Source organism: Rhipicephalus microplus, chromosome 5, assembly GCF_043290135.1.
Source record: "Rhipicephalus microplus isolate Deutch F79 chromosome 5, USDA_Rmic, whole genome shotgun sequence".
In the NCBI taxonomy this organism is placed as follows: domain Eukaryota; kingdom Metazoa; phylum Arthropoda; class Arachnida; order Ixodida; family Ixodidae; genus Rhipicephalus; species Rhipicephalus microplus.
This window is the reverse complement of record NC_134704.1, coordinates 220,471,533-220,494,128: the sequence shown is the minus strand read 5'-3', so window position 1 is coordinate 220,494,128 and position 22,596 is coordinate 220,471,533. Positions and strand designations below refer to the sequence as shown.

Genomic DNA, 22,596 nt, shown 5'->3' with positions numbered 1-22,596 from the left:
TTAAAACGGGTGAGAGGAGTTTTCTTTACTCGTAACGCTAGTATTGCATCAAGAGCTCCACGTCTCTTCAGCAGACCGCAGCAGCCAACAATAACTCCTCAACCGCGTGCCCCGCAAAACGAATGTAGATACTGCTCAGCTGCTGGCTTCATGGAAAGTCATTCACTGTTGTAACAGACCGCACTGCACTCCAGTGGCTGAAGAATGTTAAGAATCCTCAAGGTCGTCTCTTCCAGTGGTCTTTGAAACTGTCGATGTATGATGTGAACATCAAACATCAAAAAGGCACAAGTAACGTCGAAGCAGATGCGCTCTCCAGAGCCCCAATAGTTAATCCTTCTATCACACGACGACCTCGAGCGATCAAACATTTAGCGTCCAAAACGAACGCATTCATTGGAAAATAACATCATCATCGTCGAAAAGGACTACGGAAAATATACGTGCCCCATGAACTACGCCCAACCATTCTGAAGAATGCACATCAACATTTTGGGCATGTCGGAGTGAAGAAGACGCTATCACTCCTGTCTCTGCAATATTATTGGCCGCATATGGTAACCGATGTTTCCACTTACATTCGGCATTGTGATACATGCCAGAGATGCAAGAAGACGAAAACAAAAAAGTTTGGGACGCTTGAATCACTGCCTCCAGCTGAAGAGCCCTTCAACCTCTTTGCAATAGACACCATTGGAGGATTTTCTGGATATGGCTCGTCAAAAAGGTTTATACACTTGGTATTGATCGATTAGATCTATGGGGTTTAACGTCCCAAAACCACCATATGATTATGAGAGACGCCGTAGTGGAGGGCTCTGGAAATTTTGACCACCTGGGGTTTTTTAACGTGCACCCAAGTCTGAGTACACGGGCCTACAACATATCCGCCTCCATCGGAAACGCAGCCGCCGCAGCCGGGATTTGAACCCGCGACCTGCGGGTCAGCAGCCTTGGTTATTGATCATGCGACTCGCTACGTATGGGCGTTTGCTCATAAATGTGAGAACAGCGACGCCTACATTTCATGCTTAAAACAATTTTTTCTTCTGGAAAACCACGGAAGCTCCTTTCAGATCGTGGAACAGGATTTACCGCAGGAAAATTCAAGCAGTTTTTAAAACATAGTCGTGTACACGAACTATTCACCTCCTCTCATCATCCACAACGCAACGGCATGAACGAGCAGACAAACCAGATTATCGTAACGAGACTTAAATGTAAGATCAATGACAAACCACAGAAGTGTTGGACTAAGCTGTTTCCGGAGGTAATTGACGAATACAACAGAACACCCCACGAAGTGACCGGCTACGCACCTTTTTTCCTGATGTATAAAATTCCATCTTATCCTACTGCACTGTAACAACGAGAAGAAACCGTCGAAGAAGCGCGAAAAACTGCAGTTACCAATTCTATCGCCTACCACAATAAGAACAAAGTCATTTATGATAGAAAATTTCTTCCGATTGAGTTCCAAACTCTGACATTGTGCATGTTAGCAAACTGCGGCGTTATTTTGTACCTTCTGAACTGAGACTTTCTCGAGGGGGGGGGGGGGGAAGTGTGACGCATTAACAAGGTGATTCTAGGAGAAGCCGACGAAGAGGAAGTGTGCGTGCATTAGAATAAAGGCATCTCGACCACGACGTGTCTCCATTTTTCCATTTTGTAGCGTCACACAGGCACACACACACACACACACACACACACACACACTCACATATATATATACATATATAATCAATTTGGTGTAAGTCTGGTTTTGGTCACTTGATCAGCTTTAAATGCTTAGTAAAAACCACTGAATTTTTTGTGTTGATGAGAAAGCGAAGAGAAAATGCAGTGATGTATTACCCAAGAAATATGCTCCAAAACTAAATTTGATGCTCCTAAACACTCCTTTTGGTGTTCAAGAGCTGCTCCAAAACTGTGTTATTCCTGCTCCCAAAGCTGCTCCAAAAGACTGAAGCTTGCTTCCAGCTGTGCATTTGTTCTTGTTTCTGATTCTAAATTGGTGTAGCCAGAAGATGCCATTCTGGTAAATATGGAAGACTAGTTTGCAGCCTTCTCATGAGTAGTTGACCTGGACAGATGTCTGAAGCTTCATTTGTTTCTCGGTATGCAAGTAGAGTGAGGTACACATCCGAGCTTTTCATGAGCAAATCCTGGACAGTCCACACTATGTACTCAAAGTTGGCAAACTTCTTCGGTGAAAAATGCGGTCTGTTGTCCATCCATACAGTGTCTGGTATCTCAAAGTGAGCCAAACAGCTCTTGACTGAAGCAAGGACGGATTTGCTGTCACCTACTGTGGCAATTTCTGTAAATCGGGGGTAGTAGTAGAAGATCAGGACATTGTGGCAGCTTTCCAGGTGGAACAATCAGATTATCAGCAGTTTACATTCGCAATGCCAACAGCCTATAGGTTGCACGCCGTGCAATCCAAGATGGCTGCGGAGTAATGATTAACCCGTGAACTTGCATAGGAAAAGATAGGACGCACGGACGTAATCCCCGTGCCATTTTCAATGGATGAACTCTTGATCGTCAAATGAATGTATATTGGACCAAAGTATTTTCCTAAACTATAGGAGCTGCTGAATGTTTGCTACCTCATTTCAACACTGTCAAAATTTGGGCTTGTTGGTGCATTGTGACGACTGAAAATAGCGCTAAAAAACGAGGACACAAGAAGAGGACACACAGCACAAGCGCTAACTTCCAACATAATATTTATTACCACCGCACGCTCGCCTATATCACAAAAAAAATATCACATGACATGAAAGATGCGCACAAAAAATTAATTTCTTAGAAAATACAATTCTTTATCACTAAGCGTAAGAGAGGGAGTGCTGACTCACTTAGACCCCAGTGAAGCGATAGCCTCAGCCTCAATAATCTCTCTAGTAAGCTTATCGAACATTCTCTTGATAACTGTGCATGCATTGAATATCGGCGCGCAGCCGCAGGATTTACAATGTATGGCCAACCAACTCCCCTGGCCGTTTTTCACATTATTACAATGTTCTCTTAATCGATCATTAAGGCAACGGCCCGTCTGTCCAATGTACTCTTTACCACAAGAAAGCGGGATGCGATAAACAACGCATATGATGCAGGGGACATAAACAGTTCGATGCTTCTTACTACACCCTTTGGCTTTTTCGTCTCGGTTATGAAGGCCACAAATGCATGCACAGTTATCACGAGAATGTTCGATAAGCTTACTAGAGAGATTATTGAGGCTGAGGCTATCGCTTCACTGGGGTCTAAGTGCGTCAGCACTCCCTCTCTTACGCTTAGTGATAAAGAATTGTATTTTCTAAGAAATTAATTTTTTGTGTGCATCTTTCATGTCATGTGATATTTTTTTGTGATATAGGCGAGCGTGCGGTGGTAATAAATATTATGTTGGAAGTTAGCGCCTGTGCTGTGTGTCCTCTTCTTGTGTCCTCGTTTTTTAGCGCTATTTTCAGTCGTCACAATGCACCAACAAGCCCAAATTTTGACAGTGTTGAACTTTATTTCTCGTACAACGAGCCCTTCTTTATGTTCATCGTCAAACCCATGTGCCACAGTCGCCTACATCGCTCTTGCATCCTGTCAAGCTCGATCCCTGGCTTTTTGCATTCGCCACAGGATAATGCCTCAGGAAGTCAAGCACCTTTTCGGCAACGTTGCCCCCTCAGTTGGTCATGGGCTTAGGGTGTGCAAAATCTTGAAGGCAGAATGGTATAGACAAGCACGTCTACATAAACAATACCTGTCCGCCCTTCTTTTTGATCGTCTCGAAGATACTGTGGCCATGCGGCAGCTTCGACAATTTCAGCGCCTCGCCGACCAAAGCACCGAATTCCTCTGGGCTCGACAATTGCCGGTGCTACGCACAGGCATCGCCAAAAAAGTAACCGACCTAAAGCCGACAGTTCACGTGCCTGAACAGATCACCGTGCCTCCCGACATCCTCCGGACTTTAAGCCTCGGGCCCAAGTTTGCGGTGGAACCTAAGACGTCTCCACCGGAACTTCTAGCCATGGTGCGACAAGTTTCGCGCCATGTGCCCGAACAAGAGCAACCACACTCCGTCTCAGAAGGCGTCGACACCGTTTCGCGCTACAGACCAGCTGGATCCAAAATTCCTCTCAGGAGAGTTGAGGCTTTTCTCAAGGAGCACTCTCTTACCGTCCTTCCCGCTGATAAGGAAGGAGGCTTCGCCATCCTGACTCTGGGACTGTTTGGTTCTAAGGCTCACACTGCTGTAAGCTCTGTTTTCTCCTCTCGCGAGGACGTCCGCATTTAAAAAGTTAAATTGGAAGCAAAAAAGCTATGCAAAGACCTTGACCTCCCTCGAGTTGTCGGTGGCATCACAAATAGTAAGCATGACTTTTTAAAAGTGTTTTTTAATGCAAAGACTCACAAGAGCAATATGCCTTTTAGGGTAATTGTTTCAGAATGTGATACTTGGCAGAAATCGATTGCTACTTTTTTGCAAGAACAGTTGAACCGGCTTGACGTTGATGATCCTTTCATTGTAAAAAATTCTGATCAAGTCATAGATTATGTGAAAACTTGTGTTGATGAGCATGTTTATGGTTTTTCAGTCGACGTGACTGATTTTTATTATTCTATTCCCCATGATCAGTTGCTTCCTGCGGTTGAAGAGTGCATAGATTTGTTTGGCTCTGTTAGATTTCAAACCGAGTGTGGTGTTCCTGTAAGTCGGTTTTTAGAACTTTTATCATTTTATCTCAAGACGACCTACATTTAATGGGATGACAAGCCTTTTATTCAAAATGACGGAATCTGTATCGGGTCTTGCATTGCGCCCATTTTAAGCGACATATTTTTAAGTAGAATTGACAGATCGATTTACCTACATCTTGATAATTTGAAGATAAAAAAAGTGTTCCGGTATGTCGATGACTATCTTATTTTATTAACTAATGACACGGTAGCGGACGAGGCAGGTTTGGCAAAAATAATTTCACATTTTTCGGAGTGTTTTAAACCCTTGACTCTCACACACGAACTGCCTGAGAGCAATGCCATAAAATTCCTCGATGTCCTCTTCACCTTTCATCCTAACCGCATATGTTGGGCTTACCAACCACGTACGAAAAAACCGGTCCTTCCTTACCAATCAGCTCACTCTAAACTAGTGAAAAGAGGCATCATCAGTCATTGTTTTCGTCATGCTTTAAGCAAATCTTGTGAGCACGAAATCGCCAATAGTTTTCATAATCAGTCAGACCGTTTGTTGAAAGCAGGTTATCCTATGCACGTCCAAACTTCAGTTGCAGAAGGCTTGCTTCATACACTTCGCAACCCAGGATGTACAGCGAGTCGTGATGCCGAGAAACCGAAGCACCTAGTGGTCATACCGTACTTTCACAAGATATCGCACAACCTAAAGAAATTAGCTAAGCGCTCTGAAGTTAGGGTTGTCTTTTCGGCTCCCAAGAAGTTGGTCAGCCTTTGTGGCCTTCATAACCGTGACAAAAAACCCAAAGGGTGTAGTAAGAAGCATCGAACTGTTTATGTCCCCTGCATCATATGCGTTGTTTATCGCATCCCGCTTTCTTGTGGTAAAGAGTACATTGGACAGATGGGCCGTTGCCTTAATGATCGATTAAGAGAACATTGTAATAATGTGAAAAACGGCCAGGGGAGTTGGTTGGCCATACATTGTGAATCCTGCGGCTGCGCGCCGATATTCAATGCATGCACAGTTATCAAGAGAATGTTCGATAAGCTTACTAGAGAGATTATTGAGGCTGAGGCTATCGCTTCACTGGGGTCTAAGTGCGTCAGCACTCCCTCTCTTACGCTTAGTGATAAAGAATTGTATTTTCTAAGAAATTAATTTTTTGTGCGCATCTTTCATGTCATGTGATATTTTTTTTGTGATATAGGCGAGCGTGCGGTGGTAATAAATATTATGTTGGAAGTTAGCGCCTGTGCTGTGTGTCCTCTTCTTGTGTCCTCGTTTTTTAGCGCTATTTTCAGTCGTCGCTACCTCATTTCTTGCCGCAGTGCGAAGGGTGGTGGTGTCAGCTGATCGTCCGTGTATCAACAATGCTTTGCACAATCCTGTGCGAGCTATAGAAAACTGCGTCAACTAGAACTCGCGTATCAACTGAACGGCACTTCGAGATGATTTGTGCCGAGCCTACCTGGCGAATTTGTCGTAATAGTTGGCCACTAGAGAGTAGCGGACCGAATGTTTACTGTTGCGATGTTTTGCAAGCATATTACACTGTCGTCATAACTTGGGCTGTAAGCATCATGTAGCTGCTTCTTCAGTAGAACACAAGCATTTAACTTCCCATTAAGTAGGGCTTGTGTCACAGCCATGATCAGACTCCAACAGTGCGCAATTTGCTGTACTCGGATGTTGCAGGTTCTATCAGCGTGATCAAAACAAGGATATATAAACGAATACATGCATATGCTTTTTTCAACGTCAGAATTTTGAAAATTTGTTGAACAACAACGTCGTTCGGACGGCACTGGTGAAGTGCAGGAGAAGTTAGCGAGGACTGTAGTCGTAACTGCATATTTCATTGCTCTAACCATTTCGCTTCACTGGTTGGCGGTATGCGGCATTTTGTAATATTCGCTGTAATTGAGCTGCATGCGATGCACAAGAAAAACCATGTTTTCTTTTTTATTTCAAGCTCACTGAAGAATATCATACAATAAATACAATCAAAGCGACTTACGAGCGTGAAAAAAAACATTAACGCACGACGGGACGGGAAGTGCGACTCGCTGTTCGTGAGCTAGCAGCTGATCGTTCATCGTCGCTGTTACTCTCAGCGCATTGACAACCATCTACGTCCAGTGAAAAATCCTCGACGTCAAGGCGCTTTCTTTGAACATCACTGCTGAAAGTAATCTGAGGAATTCTCTCCGCCGAACGTCTTCGATAGCACCAACAAGGCATCATTGCACCGTCCTAACACGGCGTCACTCACTACGTTTATCTGGGGATGCGGAGAACATTTGCTCCGATAACAGGCGAGAAAAAAATTGCTTGTATTGTGCTGCCATCTATCAATGAGTGTAAAAAACAAGGGGCACAGCGTAGGCCAAGGTTTGGAAGCGCTAATTGTGAGCCTGCGCTACTTTCCGCTTGCAATGAATGTTATGGGATTCATGCACTACAAAAGCATTGACGAATGCTATACGCACGTAAAACAAGGTGAGTTTCAGCTACAAAAGTTAGACAATAACATTTAACTATCCAACGTGGCTGCAGAAAATTCTTGCGAAGCTGATATGTGTACTCTGCGGGCTATAATCGAAAGGGCGAGTTGCCGCGTATTTCCGCGAAAACTTTGCCTCTCGAAAGAATGAATCGGATCTATCGTGTCACGGACGGTCTGGTATATTCACTGATGCACACAACATACAAAGTGGTTTGTGTTCGTTTCTTGCTAACATGTTAACACTGAGGCTAGCACCGCCGAACAAGAGAGTGTTGCTCCTGAATTCCACTTGGCGGCGTGACAGTCTATGAGCATTGCGAATAGTCTCCTCAGTGTTGGCATTAGTATCAGTGGGATCGGAATGCATTGGTTGCAGAGGCCACCAACCAAGCTCTCTGATGCATTCTTCCCAGCAGCAAATGTCTTCATGCCCTTTGTGTTGCAGCGCAAGAATGTCCTTGTGTTGAGCAGACTGGATAACAGTGCACTTGTTCAGTGAAAATAACCCATCATACATGCTCAGTTTCGTACCTTCCAGTATGGTGGTAAATGGGCTAGAAACCACGGAGTAAGAAATAAGAGGAGCACCGACTGCTTGTCCGGAAGGTACACATTTTGTAACGCCCCTTCATGCTTCGTGGTTCGTCTGCCAGGTGGTGCTACAAATGGAGTAAAGTGGTGGAGGATCGTTGCTATAGCAATGGCATGGACGCGCGTTTGGCTGCGTTCATGGGTCTGCTCATCTATTCGTTTTGTCGCCTGCTTTGCGCATGCCTTATGTATCCTCCCAATTCTTTCCTTTAAAGAGCAGGACTGTTGCAGTTTGCGGATCGGCGTTATGAGAAAATATAACCCAGCGTATCATTTTACTTCTTTTATTGGAAACAGGCCAAATACCTGACATCTTTAACGTGGACCACGAAAAATTATACAATGCCATTAAAACGCACATAAACATATAATGTATTCATGAACTTAATACATGAGGTAATATTGTAAAAAGTGAGCTTCGACCTGGGCACAGAGAGTGTCTGTTGTCGCTTATAGCAGTAGAGCTGCTCGCGCCGCTTTCTGCCGCACATTGTTCGTTAGAAGGTGCACTCAAGCTGTTGTCTTTTCTTAGATCCTTGCCAGGCAACCAACTGAAGGAGACCCCTCATAGGCAATGCTGAAAATTTTTATTATCTGGGCAAAAAAAGGCACCCATTCTGTATGCGGTTGTAGACAAATTTATGTCCTCTGGCTCTTTGGCACCGGTGTCTGATGGTTCCTCCTGATATTCAGCATCATTGAGTTGAGCCACGCTTTCCCCAAAGATGGGAGGAATGGCTCCCTCTCAAAGTCGAGGCACTTTCTTTACATCTAGTAGAATGTTTCCTTTGTGTTCGCTTAAGTACCTATCAAGTGCTTCTCGTAGTGTCAAGCACTTATCTTGTCTTTCGATTTCAGTGGTCGCTTACTCACAGGTACTTTTTGACACCAGTGATCCAGTAGTAGTGGATGAGATGGAGCCGCGAAAAGCCGAATTTTTTTTCACCCTTTGCCATAATCAGACATGCAGCCGGGGACAAAACACTTCGTTGCGCTCTGTCCGGTCACCCCGCCTTTTCGCACACAGATACGAAGATATCTTGTCCCTTCGAGCATAAATAAGCACATTCGAAACATTTTAAACAAAGGGTGTAACACGAAAATGTCTGGCCAACACTGCCGCACAGGTGTCCAGGCGTGGAAAACAAGCGTACGTCTGCTTTGCCATTCTTTTTCAGCAGAACCTTTTGTCTGCTTTGTCTAAAGATTTGTGATAGTGTTTCGAATATGTGTAAGAAAAGCAGTGCGATGTATTTATTTTGCATTTCATTAAGAGAATGCATATTTACGTTTCGTTTGGTGTCATACTGAGGCAGCCGAGCAAATGGTTTTCTAGCAGACGACATGCTCCACGCTTGCTGCTCCCTGCTGATGCCGCCGCTGGTTTCCTCCAGTTTGTGCATGCCCTTGTGAGCGCAGCTGTTCAATCGTTTTTATGCGCCTCGACAGGTGGTGCTACACGTAGTGATACGTGCCGAGAGAGGAGGAAGCATGTGCTAAAGCAGGAAGAGAAGCGGAGGATAAGAGCAAAGGAATGAGTTAGACCACTGCGTACGCGTTGCACAATGTGTCCCACACGAAAGTGTGGGGCGGCGGCAGAGTCGGCGTTCCTCCCTTATCTTACTCTGTGGTTGGAACTCTTGGACCGTCAGCCTTAAAAATCCCTAAATTAAGAATCCTGCAACACCTTTCAAGCATGGTCAGAAAAAACTGGTCGTCAAGGCTCTCAAGAACATGCGTGCCATATATTATAGCCTAGCAAGCAGCCTGGAATTTACAATAAATTCTCAATGTCAGCTTAAAATAGCTTTTTCTTCTCTTGACAAATGATGTTATTGGCTCAAAAATCACTGCATCACAGGCCGAGTATCAGATATTAGCCGATTTGAGCGTGGCATGCTTGGTCCTTAGTGGAGTCATCGTGTAAGGCTTTTTCACGCATGTGTGCAGGATCACACTGAAAAGTTGTGTATTTGAAGAAAAAGAAAAGAAAAGGAAAACTGATCAAGGTCACGAGGCGTCATGACAATTGTTTTTTTTTTTTCATGTGCCATCTCTCCGAGCCAGCACTTTCGTTGAGACTAGAGAATGCAGTTCCAGTGTGCGACATATCTTAGCCGCTCCGCTCATACTGAACAGATTCTGAAAATTTTTGCATCTATGAATTTGAGAGGTAATAAACTCTTTTAGTGAATTCATTCCATGGCTACTTGGAAAAGTGTTGCAGGGCCCCTTTGAGAACTGCCCCTATACATATTTCCAAGCTGCTGACGGCTTTGGAAGGTTCTTAGTTTATCTACAAGCTGCGTGTTAGGTAGTTTCAAGTGACCTCTGAACATATTGTATGAACACCATTAGGATAGCACGTAGCTTTAGGCTTGCAGTAAAAAAAATCATTATTCTCGGGTTGCAAAGAGGGTTTTTTTATTTTGTACTTCTGGTACGTGGAACCTTTACAAAAATGAATGTGTAATAAGGGGGCACCTTTACGGTGCAGGCTTTCAGATTTGTTTTGTAGGAAGGTGCCTTGATCTTCTGACTTTTTCTTAGTAAATATTTGGAACTGGTGAGGAGCGAGGCCTGAATCAATAAGCTTGAATGGAGCCTGTGACCGCCGTTCTCAATGGGACACTTCTGCATGCAGATCCGTCGGACAATCCGGGGCCTGTCAAGTGGTCGCGACCATATTTTGACTGTGAGCGATCCAACAAGTGGGTGTACGGTGCCACCTCGCCCATTCCTGACATCTTTCCACGTCACACACAGTGGCGTCACATTGAAATCCCCAAGTAAGTGCCTGCTCACGTGATTGCTGCTGCAGTGCCCAGTGGTGGGAAAGCTGCACCCATAGAGTTTCATACAATGATACCTAGAGGAGAATCTGACGCTGTGATTGTGTACCCCCATGAGAATACCGTATTTACTCAAGTATTTGTCACCCTCGCATAATTCTTGCACCCCCCGAATTGCTAAAAAAATTATGATTTTTTTTCCTTGTGTAGTTATCGCACCCCCCAAAATTGCTGCTAGAACGCTGTCCGCTTCTAACGACTAATGATGATAGCACACGACTGGGCGACAGCCTAGAGCGCATCATGCGAACTGCTGTCGCACGGAGCCCTAATCTAATGCAACCGAAGCCACAAGTTGCAAGTACGCGTTTTGGCTTGCCATGGCAGCGTGTTAGTGCTAGTCCATGCAGTGTGTGTGTGTTACGTTGTTCTGTGATTACGCTACGGGTCGGTACGCAAGCTACACAGAGACTTTCAAGTTGAAAGTCATTCACCATGTATTAGAACCTAGCAACAGGGCTGCCGGGAGGCACTTTGGAGTTGATGAATTTCGTGTCCGGTACTGGCGATGGCAGCACGCACAGCTGAAGGCCACCAAAAAGACGCGCCGGGCCTTCCGTGGGCCTAAGATCGGAAAATATTCACAGGTGGAGACGGCTATACTCGACTACGTCAAGGGTCTCCGTGCAGGCTGGTGTGCCGTATATATCAAATTAATGAAGAACCAGGTGCGCATAATTGCCAAGGAGGAGGGCGTCCCGGCGTGAGATTTCTGTGCGAGCAATGGATGGGCCACACGCTTTATGTGCCGAAATGAACTGTCACTCAGAAGACGAGAACGATTTTGTGTCAGCGGCTACCCTCGGCATATGAAGACAAGATTGTAGATTTTCATCGGTTTGTGATTCGGAATCGGCAAGAAAATATCTTTTTGTTCTCCCAGATTGTGAATGCCAATGAAACGCCACTCAATTTCAACATGCCGTGCAGCCCAACAGTCGAACAAAAAGGTGTGCAGAGTGTGCACAACGGGACAACAGGTGCAGAAAAGCAGCGGTGCACAGTCATGCTCGCTGTTACAGTGGACGGACGGGAGCTGCCACCTTTTGTAATTTTTTAAAGAAGTACCCTCCTGAAAGCAAAGTTTTGCCCTGGTATTCAAGTAACAGTGCAGGAGAAGGGGTGGAGGACTGCTGATGTGAGGGTCGACTTGGTGAAAACTGTTTGGGGAGGCCTCCTAGGCGCACTTCTGTACTCGTCGCTGCTGGTAGTCGACAGCTTCTGCGGTCATGTTGTCGACTCCGTTCGGACGAAGCTGAAAGAGCTGCGGACTGATTTGGCCGTTTTTCTCGGCGGCCTGGTATCGATGCTGCAGCCTCTGGACGTTTCCTTGAACCAGGCGCGCATTCGAGGATAATGTTCGGAGGCTGAGTACAGAATCTAGGGCCGAACACAACCATGCAATTACTTCTGGAGGCAAAATAAGGAAGCCGCCAGTGGAGCTCCTTTGCATGTGGATTACCGAGGCATGGTCCATGATGTCCCCCCAGAAATCATAGTCCGCAGTTCCAAAACAACTGGGATTTCCAATCGCTTGGACGGGATGGAAGACGACGTGGTACACGACAGTGGTGTTGGAGACGATGTCGAAGCTGGCAGTGACTCTGATGAGGTTGCTATCAGCGACTCCAGTTTTGACTCGGACTCTGAGTAGTTCGGCCACGAGACTTTATTTGCTAGTGTATTTAGTGGTGCAAATAAATCTTGCTTTGTATTGAACCTAGGGTGGTATTGTTAAGGTAAGTTTTAATTAGTACTTCTCAAAGCTTGTAGTTAGTTGGTGTGGGAACCCCAATTTGCAGCCACTAAGTTTTCTTTAATATTTTTCTTAGTGCATTGTAAGTTTTAGCAGAAAGTTTTCCCTGCGTGATTCTCGCACCTCTAACTTTTCATCCTTTTTTTTTCTTTTTCGAAAAAAAAAAGTGGACAATTGTTCGAGTAAATACGGTATGAGTAGTACAGGCTTCGGATTGGAATGGGTTAGCCAGCAAACTATCTACGAATCCTTTTCTACAGTTTCAGTATTGTTTTTTCTCGGCGTGAGTAGTGGGTTACGGTGCAATGCACTGAAGCACTGCCTTTGTTGCTCAAAGAGGCTGAAAACCACTAGGTCTGAGATTTACTGGGGCTTCAGAGCTTTGTGAGACACAGGTCCTGAAATGACAAAAAAATCGCAAAAAAGCGGATTTTTGAAAAAGTTCGTGAAGTTCAAACATGTAATGATCTCTCGGCGAAACCTGAAAGCTGTATTCAATTGAGAAATAATAAAAAAACAGCATTTTCAATGTCCAGGTGGAGGCGAAATGACTGAAAATTGGCTAAATATGTTTGAAGTTCGCGCGCTCATAACTCCTGAATGCAGCGACTGGACGCTGCCATCTTGGTGTTGTCTTGAAGTTGCTTCTGAAAATGGCGCCGATGCAGCAAGAGTGATGCTACCACCCCGAAGCGGGGCGGTTTGGGCTAGTTGGTGTGACGTGACGATTGTTATAGCGCGAGAACAGAACGATGACAAATTCTTCTTCCTGTACCTCTGTCCTCATTCTGTTCTCGCACTAAAACAATTGTCATGCTACCACTTCGTTTCCAAAGGTTGCTCGCACGCACATGATTGGTCAAAGCGCGTGCTCGGCCTGCGCGCTGGCCTCCTGTTGTCCCGCCAGCAAGGGAGGGGGCCCAGGGACAGAATTTGAGCATGTATTTTTCATTGGTTCTTCTTGGGCTGTGGAATGCGCCGATATCGTTGCACGAGTGGCAGCACTGAAATCAACGCTGTTATAATTTTAATTCAAGAGGCACACTACGTACCTCGATTTCGAGCTAGGGCAATATACATCGGCTCTTTTTGTTATGGGAAATGATGTTATGTCATGTGACATGTCCACAAAGATTGTTCGCTTTTGATTGACTTGACGCGGCAAGTAGTAAACAGTATTCATATGGTGGTAGCTAGGCCATATGAGTGAATGCTAAAAACAGCAAAAACTGTACTTATACTTTCCCAGAAAAAGATCATTCCTGTTTAGAAATGATGTATTTTCGGAACAAGGTCTGTGAACAAGGCCATGCTACGCCAGTAACTAAAGGTGGAAACACATGCCACGTTTTTAGCGAGCCAAACATATGACGTGCGGCCGATGCCGGCTTTGCCGTAAAATGCATTTGCGTGCAAGCCAAGAACAGAGCCCGCCCATGTATGTACAGTCAAACACGGTTATATTGAACCCACATATATTGAATTTTCGGGTACATTAAACTCGTAAGTTATCCCTTTGAAATTCATTTGTAAAAGTATAGAAATTCGCACGTTTATATTGAACGGTCGTTTTACCCACCTTCGAATATACCGAACGCCGCGCGAGCTGGAAAGTGCGCTTTGGCACTTGCCCCCCCCCCCCCCCCCCCCCTGTGCGTGGCAGTGCATCTCCGCGTGCGAGTTTGAAGGCACACTTTGGCACTCGCAGCGCCTGGCGATCTCTGCTTTATCTGCGCGGCACCACGCCTCTGCCAAAACCCGAAACGCTCGAAAAAAGGTGAGGGCGAGATGACTCGTACTGTACAATCTCTAATTTGCAGTCTTTTTTTTTTCGTTTATCTTTCTCTCTTATGCTTTCTCTGTGTACCCGTCGGCTCGGAGAGCAGGCACGAAGGAGCCGTTGTCCTTTTCCTTTCGCCTTTTATTTTTTGTTGCTGTTTTGTGAGTTTTGATCAGCCAACCACAGCTCGTGCCTTTTGCTGTTGCCCTCGCAGGTGGCCATCGCCTCACAAGCACTTTGTTGCTTTCGCTGATGCGTCGCCTACGTACCACCGCATGTGCAGCATTTCTTTTTTTTGTGCATGGTGTGCATAGCAGCTGCGGACTTCTTGAATTGTCGACTTCTATGGCCAGTGTCAATAAGCGCAAGACCTTTGACTTTGTGACGAAGTTGAAGGCTATTCAGCATGTTTAGACGGGCGAGAAATGTTAGACCATCACGGACGGCTTTGGGATGCCACGGAGCACTCTGAGAACCTTGTTGAAAAACAAGAGATATCGCGGCAAAGGCAGCGGAACAGCGAATGTCGGAAGCCTGTCATGTGCGCGCTTCTGCCCACAGGAATGTAGAAAATGCACTCTAGGCTTGGTTTATAGAAGTGATGAAAAGAACATTCCGGTGGATGACCCGATGCTGATTGTCAAGGCCAAATGGTTTTCCGCTGCACTCGGTGAAACAACGCCGCCGACAACAAAGGGTGGCTTTATTGGCTTAAGCAGTGCTACAAAATCGGTGGCGAAAGCAATTCTGGCGAAAGCGAAGCTGTCAGCAGCCAGGACACCCTACAGTGGATGACGAAGGAGTGGTCGGAAATCTCCGTGAATTTTACTTATGCACAATGCTTGGCGAGACGTGAAGACAGACACAGTGGTCAACTGCTTCCGCAAGGTAGGCTTGGAGACGGCAGAACTTGTAGAAACCGGTGAAGACCACGACGAGCGCATAGACAATGCGTTTTGCGAGTTGTCATCCCGCTTTCCAGCCGCAGTTTTACACGAAGTGTCTGTTGACGACTTCGTGGCTGGCAGCTCCAGGCCGACAATGTCCATTCTAACAGCTCATGTGAGACGAGGAGGATCGTCCGGACGAGGCGTTGGCTACACATGCGTACTCTGCCACTAATGTGGCGGCGGCATTCGGCATCATTCGCCGTTGTATTGGCCACATGGAGGGAACCGGGCTGTCACACCTGGACAGCTTTGAAAAGATCGAGACTAGCGTCTTCAACATTTCCAAAACGAAGAAGCAGGCCACGATTAGCGATTTTTTTTTTTTCATGCAAATAAATCATTCTGTTGCAGCGTGTTTGCGGAATTATTTGTCTTTTTTGATTGCACTTATTGTAGGTGATGATCGGCTACAAGTAAGCTCTCGGTGCCTCTATTTTATTATATCAAATTTTTTATATATCGAACTAACTCGCGATTCTCTTCGAGTTCGATATATCTGTATTTGTCTGTAATTTTAGTTTTTCCCCTTTATTTTTTTGTGACCCTGACCTTGGTGCAAATAGCGACAGCGCAGACCGCATAGGCGCCCCATTTTTATGCACAGTGTACACATGCCGGCTGAAGTATATACATGACTAAGAAATCTTAGCGCCACAGAACGGAAACAAAAGAAAGAAACGTAGACAACACGAGCGCTCGTGTTGTCTACGTTTCTTTCTTTTGTTTCCGTTCTGTGGCGCTAAGATTTCTTAGTCATGCATCGTTACCAACCTGCCCAACTCGCCGCACTCCTCAGAAGTATATACAATGGTGAAGTGTTTCTATGCATACTAATACAGCAAATATTTCGTGGTTTCTGTAACATTGTTGTAACATACATGGCATCTTGTTCCTGAAGGACAAAGCTACATAATGATGCTATTTATACAGTTATATTGCAATACCATATCAATATATGAGAAACTAAACCTTCAAATGGATTTTTCTCGGTTTCACGTTTTTAGGCAGCACACGTAGCGTTATGGGGCAGTTTGACACGTTTTTATTGACTCACAAAAACAAGTTTGATACCAATGTGTTCGTATTCAATATATCTGGCCAATGATGCTATTGATTTTCTTCTATATCTTGTTCATCAAATTCTAATTCATGACAGTTGTAAACATTGGGTGCAAGAAATTTTTCACTTATGTTTGTATTCATCTATTTCACATGTGAAGTTTGTTGCAAACAATGAAATTAGCAGCATAAGCTAGACCAGCTCTCTGGTAATCTGTATATATACTTTGCTTTTGTGTTTGACATAGTCATGGATCCCACTTCTGCGCCAAAGTGCGCCAAACGATATTTGCTCCGCCAACCTGATAAAATCGACGTAAATTGCGCTAAACTGTGCCAAACCGTTTATCTCGGGGGTCCGCAAGCTGTGGCACGCGGGCCGTGTGCGGTTCGTTGGGCATCTGAAGACGTCAGAAATCTTAAAATTGTTAGTCTCTGTAATGGCGGCAGTATTTAAATAACTATAGTTAATGCTTTAATTACCAGAGACAGCAGTGAAGTCTAATAAGATACTTTTTTACCTTCCCGCGAACAGGTCGTTGCCTCTTTGAAAAATTGGCTGTCAGTACTTCCGCAGATGAAATTCCTCATCCTGCGGGAGGACCGCAACCGAAGCTCCGATGAGCGCAACTATAGCAGAAGGCTAGAGATATGTCACTGTTAACGATGGTGATTGCAGTGGTGTTGGTTCTGCATCGGTTTACTCGCGTACGCCAACACCATATATATGTACTGTAATCCGAAAAGAAAGCCGCTTGCAAACGTACCCGGTTGCAGCAAAGAGTAATTACACGTAGGAACAAAAACAACATGCAACAAACAAGACATATTGTTTATTTTGTAAAATAAAAGGCGATAGACCGCAAAAGGCCTCAAGTACTGGTTTGATAACCAGATTTTCGCGTTCCAAAGGCATCACCCTGCCATTAAGGTTGAAATCTCATACAACGATATTCAGGGCATCCAATCAAGTGCACAGGCGTGTGCACTTGTATAGCTCTTTGTAAGAGCTCCATATTGAAGGGACACTAAAAAGAAAGATTATTTATCCCGTATAGTTGAATCACGATAATTCGAACTCGAAGGGGCCTGAATTTGTTTGAATTAAAAGAAGTTTGAATTAATGAAAGCTAAATGAACGGAGGGCTCACCATGCAGTGGTGCATGTGCATTGAGCTAACACACGAGGGGGAAGTTTCAGAAGTCTTACATTTATTCACAAATCACAGGACATCCGTCATCAATTGAAGTAATCGGTCATGCACATGTGCACACATTTGCCTTGCAGCAAGTCAATCAATTTCGCACACAGCTTGCAAAGCATTTCTACTTCGGCTTCAGCGTTCTCCTGGCAAGAGAAGTTGCGCGCAGCTATGTCCAGTGCCGACACCACAGAATACCTATATAGGGAGGACAGGCTCAAGTTTGCGCAGCGCCGTTCACCGCCCCTAGCGGAAGGAAGCCAAAGCTCTGGACGCTCAAACGGGCTGCGCTTGCTGGGTTTTCTTATTGCGCGCGCGGAAAACGTATTTCTTGGAGCGCTTATCTCGCATTTGCATGCTATGGGCAGCGCACCTTCATCATTCTGGAAAGCAGGCACGCACTACTGCTGCATTGTGAGCTGCTACAAAAGTTTAAACATGACGATGACCTGAAAACTGCCCGTCAAGTTTTACCGTTTCCAATATGAGCAGTGCCAAAAGCAAAGGAGTCGGGAGTGGATTATGGCAGTTCGCAGATACTCCGCGGTGTTGTTACTTTAAAAAATTTTTGTCGTGCACAGAACTGCAAGCTACAGCGGAACTTCGATTATATGTTCCCCGGTTTTGCGACGACCCACATTTTACGATGAATCGGTTAGGTCCCGGTGAAATCCCCGTAGGAATAATGTATTAAAAACCTTAGTTATGCGACGCAGTTTTACGCCGACCTCGCATCTTACGACGAAATTCAGGTTTCGTCCAAAAGGAAAAAGAACGCCTCTACTCGAATCAAGCGTGGACTAAATAAGTATTCACGAGTGCAAAATATAAACTTGCGTTCTCCTAGGTTGACGATTGGAAAAGTAGAGAGCGAGACGGATGTCTTCTTAGAATGGAAAGTTTATTCTTTTGGAAGTTCATGTGTTTCTACAAACGGCGCAATTGTGTGTGCGCGTATCTGGGGTCGCTACCTAGTCAAGCTTTATCCACACAAAGTAGCTGCAGCCGGCCTAAAAGCTGATATTTCCACGTTTTCAGTCCATAAAAACATTTCCTGGTAGACATACAGCTGATCTCCCGCCTTTATCGCACTTGCAGTCACAGTCTTGTGTACACATAAGGGCACGATGCAGCTGTTTTCACTGTGAAAGATTACTTTCACTTCACGTCGACGTTCATACTAACAGCGGGACATCACTAGTTGCACTTCACAAGGCCACAAATCGCAACGTGCATAGCTCAGTCGCACACAAAGGCATTCTATGCACTTGTGGTCGGTTGCCATATGTGATAACGATGACACTGTGTCTGACTCTTCTGATGGGAAGCTATTGGCCACACGATTTTATTTTCACTTTCACGTGCAGGCAATTTTTGGACTCTATTTATCGGTAGAAAGATGCGTGTTGGATTATATTCTTTTTAAACTTGAGAATAGAGATTCACTCGCATCTCTTTCAACTAAGTTACACTGCTATTAGCTGTCGCTGACAAGAATAATTTAATCTACCTTTCTAGCAGAGGCACAAGGTCATGCCGTGGGCTTATGCAGGCGGTCTATACCCATTTTTTGGGCCATGGCTGAGTGTCATTGCTATATTCTTAGTTTTTCGATTATGAAACGCTTGGATTATACGACTGTTTTGCGTGGTCCCCTTAAATTCGTATAATTGGGGTTCCACTGTATTAACTGAACGAAACGCGATGGCCGGGCTCATACTAAAAGACAGCGTGTTTGTAAACTGAATCTACAGCAAATAGACAACCACTGTACATTTCGCGAATGGGCTCTGGCTTTCAGAGACAACCATTGATAGTGCGAAAGAGGTGGAGCTTGCTAGCTTAATACATTAAAATAATGTACTGTGAGCCCAGCAAGTGTTTTATTCAGCGAATGGTTGTAGACTTCTCGTCGCTGCTTGGTGTAAACAGATTTGTGCTGCGGGTTCGCGCTGAGCGTTTATACATACAAATCTTGCAAGCAACACCCATTGATAAGTTAGCATGATGAGGTGTTGTGATTCTAGAATCGAAGTCATGAGTTTGATTTCCACATACGCCAGCTGCATTTCCAGGAAAGTGAAATGCAGTTACAGTGCGCTCAGATTTTGGTGCAAGAATGATCGACAGGGCTTGTTAGTGTTGCATATTTCAAGCAACACCAACATGCCAGGCGGCATGATACAGGTGGTGTGATACCAACATGCCAGGTGGTATGAAACAGAAGTGACGCTCTGTGTGTGTGCACCCTCTGTCAGTTGTGTGTGCACCCTCTGTCCCACCAAATACACTTCAGATAGATTTAAGTGCACGTTAAAAAAAAGAGAACCTAAGGTGACTGGAATCAATCTGGAGTCTCAAATCACGGCGTGCCTCCTAATGGTATGATGGTTTTGGCACATAAAATGCCATATTTACTTCCATAATAGGTGCACTTTTTTTTTTTTTCAGAAAATCCGGCTTGAAGTTAGAGGTGCTCCAATTACGCAGGGTAAAATTTGGGAAAATTTTTTCGACTCGATTCTCGTGCTTTATATCTGCACATTTGTCAAGTAAAAGGCAATTTTGTCGTTCATCAATTTTTTTGCCATAAAACAAACATAGCTACGTATCTTTTAATGAATAAGCAATGCTTTTAATGATTGCGCAAGTAAATACGGTATCATGTTCTTGCATGTACCCGAGCCGCGCGCAATAAAGAGGTGCCGCTATGAAAGCGAGTTGAAAAAAGAGCCAAGGTAAATATAAAACTTTCGATGGTTTCACGAAGTTTGACGCGGCTATCAGGGGCAAATCTTGGCGTAACTAAAAACATGCTCGATCCTAGTGGGTATTGTGTAATATGACGACGACCAAGGGAGCTGTCAAAACAACCTAATTGACACTCGAATCAGTGAACACGCTCCGTGGTCAGGCGTAGATATTCTCCGAAATGAAACATGTGCTACAAGAAACATGCATGGTTCAAGTGGACATAAGACTTTTTGGTGTGCATCATTATACTTTCAAAGGAGCTGCAAAAAATCAAAGGTGTCATTGAACTTATGATATGACCTTGTTAACATCCGATGAAAAGCTCTGTAAAAGTAGAAACTCTTATGAAACTGAACACACCGCACTGAAGTCGTGCCAGGTACTGAACAGGGCAGACATAATTTTAGTCTCTTCACACTGACCCCCTAATAAATTGAAAGCCGTGTGAAAAACTTGCCATTCAAGCAATAGAAATCTGAACACAAATGCACGCGAATGTGTGGTGGTAGCTTGACGACATATTGAGCGCTAAGAGACAGGGACAGGAGAGAGTGGACACCACAATGCGCTAACTTCAACAATCTTTATTTTCAGGAAACGTGAACCTATAAATCCGTGTACAGTGGCGCCACCAGTCTAACCACTAGCCCAGCAGAAAAGCCCTTTCTCGATCTAACAAGTCAACTGACGGTGCACTTACACATGCGTCACCTTTGCGAAAGATAGCATGGGCCTCAATTATCTCTCGCACGTCTTTATCTTTATGCTTCGCCAGAACACTGCAGGATGCGTACAAGGGTGTGCAACCACATTCCACGCAATGTACTGACAAATGGCCATAATTATTCTTGTTTTTAACATTGAGCTTATGTTCACGAAGACGGTCATTAAGGCATCTACCCGTCTGACCTATACATATACCACCACAAGTCAGAGGAAGCCCATAAACTACCCCTTCAACACACGCCACAAAATGATCGCGATGCTTCTTGGAGCAACCGACAGCAGGCTTGCGGTGCGGGTCCGTCAAGCGACTTATCCTGCCAAGCTTTTGTGGTGCTGAGAATACTACTTTAATGCCCACTCGACTAGCTACTTTCTTCAGGTTATGAGCAGTTTTGTGCAGGTACGGCACTACTGCAACTCTGCTCCTACTCACTGCCGGTTGGATGTCTGCTTCCCGAGGGCGACTGTCCAACCGGCATTTTTTAAGCAAACCCTCGACAACAGACACCTGTATCGACTCTGGGAAACCTGCTGCGGATAACCTCTCCGACTGACTCATGACACTTTTCTGAATTTTATGATGGCAAGATTTCCGCAATGCGTTCCCAAAACACAGATTGGCAATGCTTCTTTTTACTAGCTTCGAGTGAGCAGATTGGTATGGCAAAAGGGGCTTATTAGCTCTGGGCTTGTATTCCCAACACGTGTGCTGCTGCTTGAATTCCAATTCAATGTCTAAAAACCGCAGCACGCTATCGGTTGGCTCTTCTACTGTAATAACGAGTGGGCTAAGGCAAGCAGAAAAAACAGCTTCGAGTTGACTTACTGCTACGTTTTCTTCACGCTCGAACAAGACAAGGTAATCGTCCACGTATCTCACAACTTTTGCCACCCTGTGCTGTGACAAGACATGTGCCAGATTTCTATCATGGTGGGCCAAAAAAATGTCACTCAGTACCGGCGCCAAACAGGAGCCGATACAGATGCCCTGCTTCTGAAGGAAAGTTTTTCCATTCCACGTGGCAAATGTCGAGCGGAGATATAAGCGAAGCAAGTCTAAAAAGCATTGAACCGAAATCTCGGCTGAGTTTTGAAACGCAACCACACCAAAGCTGTCAATACATTCTTCCACGCGCTCGATTAGTTCATTTTGAGGCAAAGAATAATATAAATCTTTTATGTCAAAGGAGCAGGCGAAAAAACCTTTGTCTGGGTTACTCTTCAGGAAATCTAATATTTCCCCGGAATGCCTAATCAAAAAGGGGTCGTCAATTTTAAGAATACCGAGCCTTTCTTGCAAGAAAAGGGCTAGGTTCTTCTGCCATGACCCTATTTCCGAAACTATTACCCTCAATGGCCATTCAGGCTTGTGCGTTTTCGCGCTAAACATAATATCAAGGCTATCTTTCTTGGCTGCGTCAATATCGTGAAACAATCTACTGAGGCCCAAATTTTTACAGAGACGTTTTGTTTCAAGTTTTACCTTCCTAAGAGACACATTATTGCACTCATTAAAAACTTTGGCAACTGCAGAACAGGCTCTCTCGTCATAGTCACCTTCCCCTAGGACAACAAATCCGCCCTCCTTATCCGCTGGCAGAACGCACAGTCGCTTCTGCTTCAAGAACGACACAACACGGCTTACAGGCACCCGTGAAGCCCCAATATTCTTCCGCGAGATCACATCAACCCCTTCCGATATACATCGA

General features: G+C 44.8%; 1 protein-coding gene across 1 annotated transcript in view; it reads left to right on the top strand.

The window, feature by feature from the left end:
• Positions 1–22,596, top strand: part of LOC119173513 (uncharacterized) — a 273,757-nt gene that overhangs the window by 35,849 nt on the left and 215,312 nt on the right. Inside the window, exon 4 of the mRNA XM_037424309.2 lies at positions 10,453–10,597. Within this exon, the coding sequence (XP_037280206.1) occupies positions 10,453–10,597 (145 nt within the window). The remainder of the gene's footprint in view (positions 1–10,452; positions 10,598–22,596) is intronic.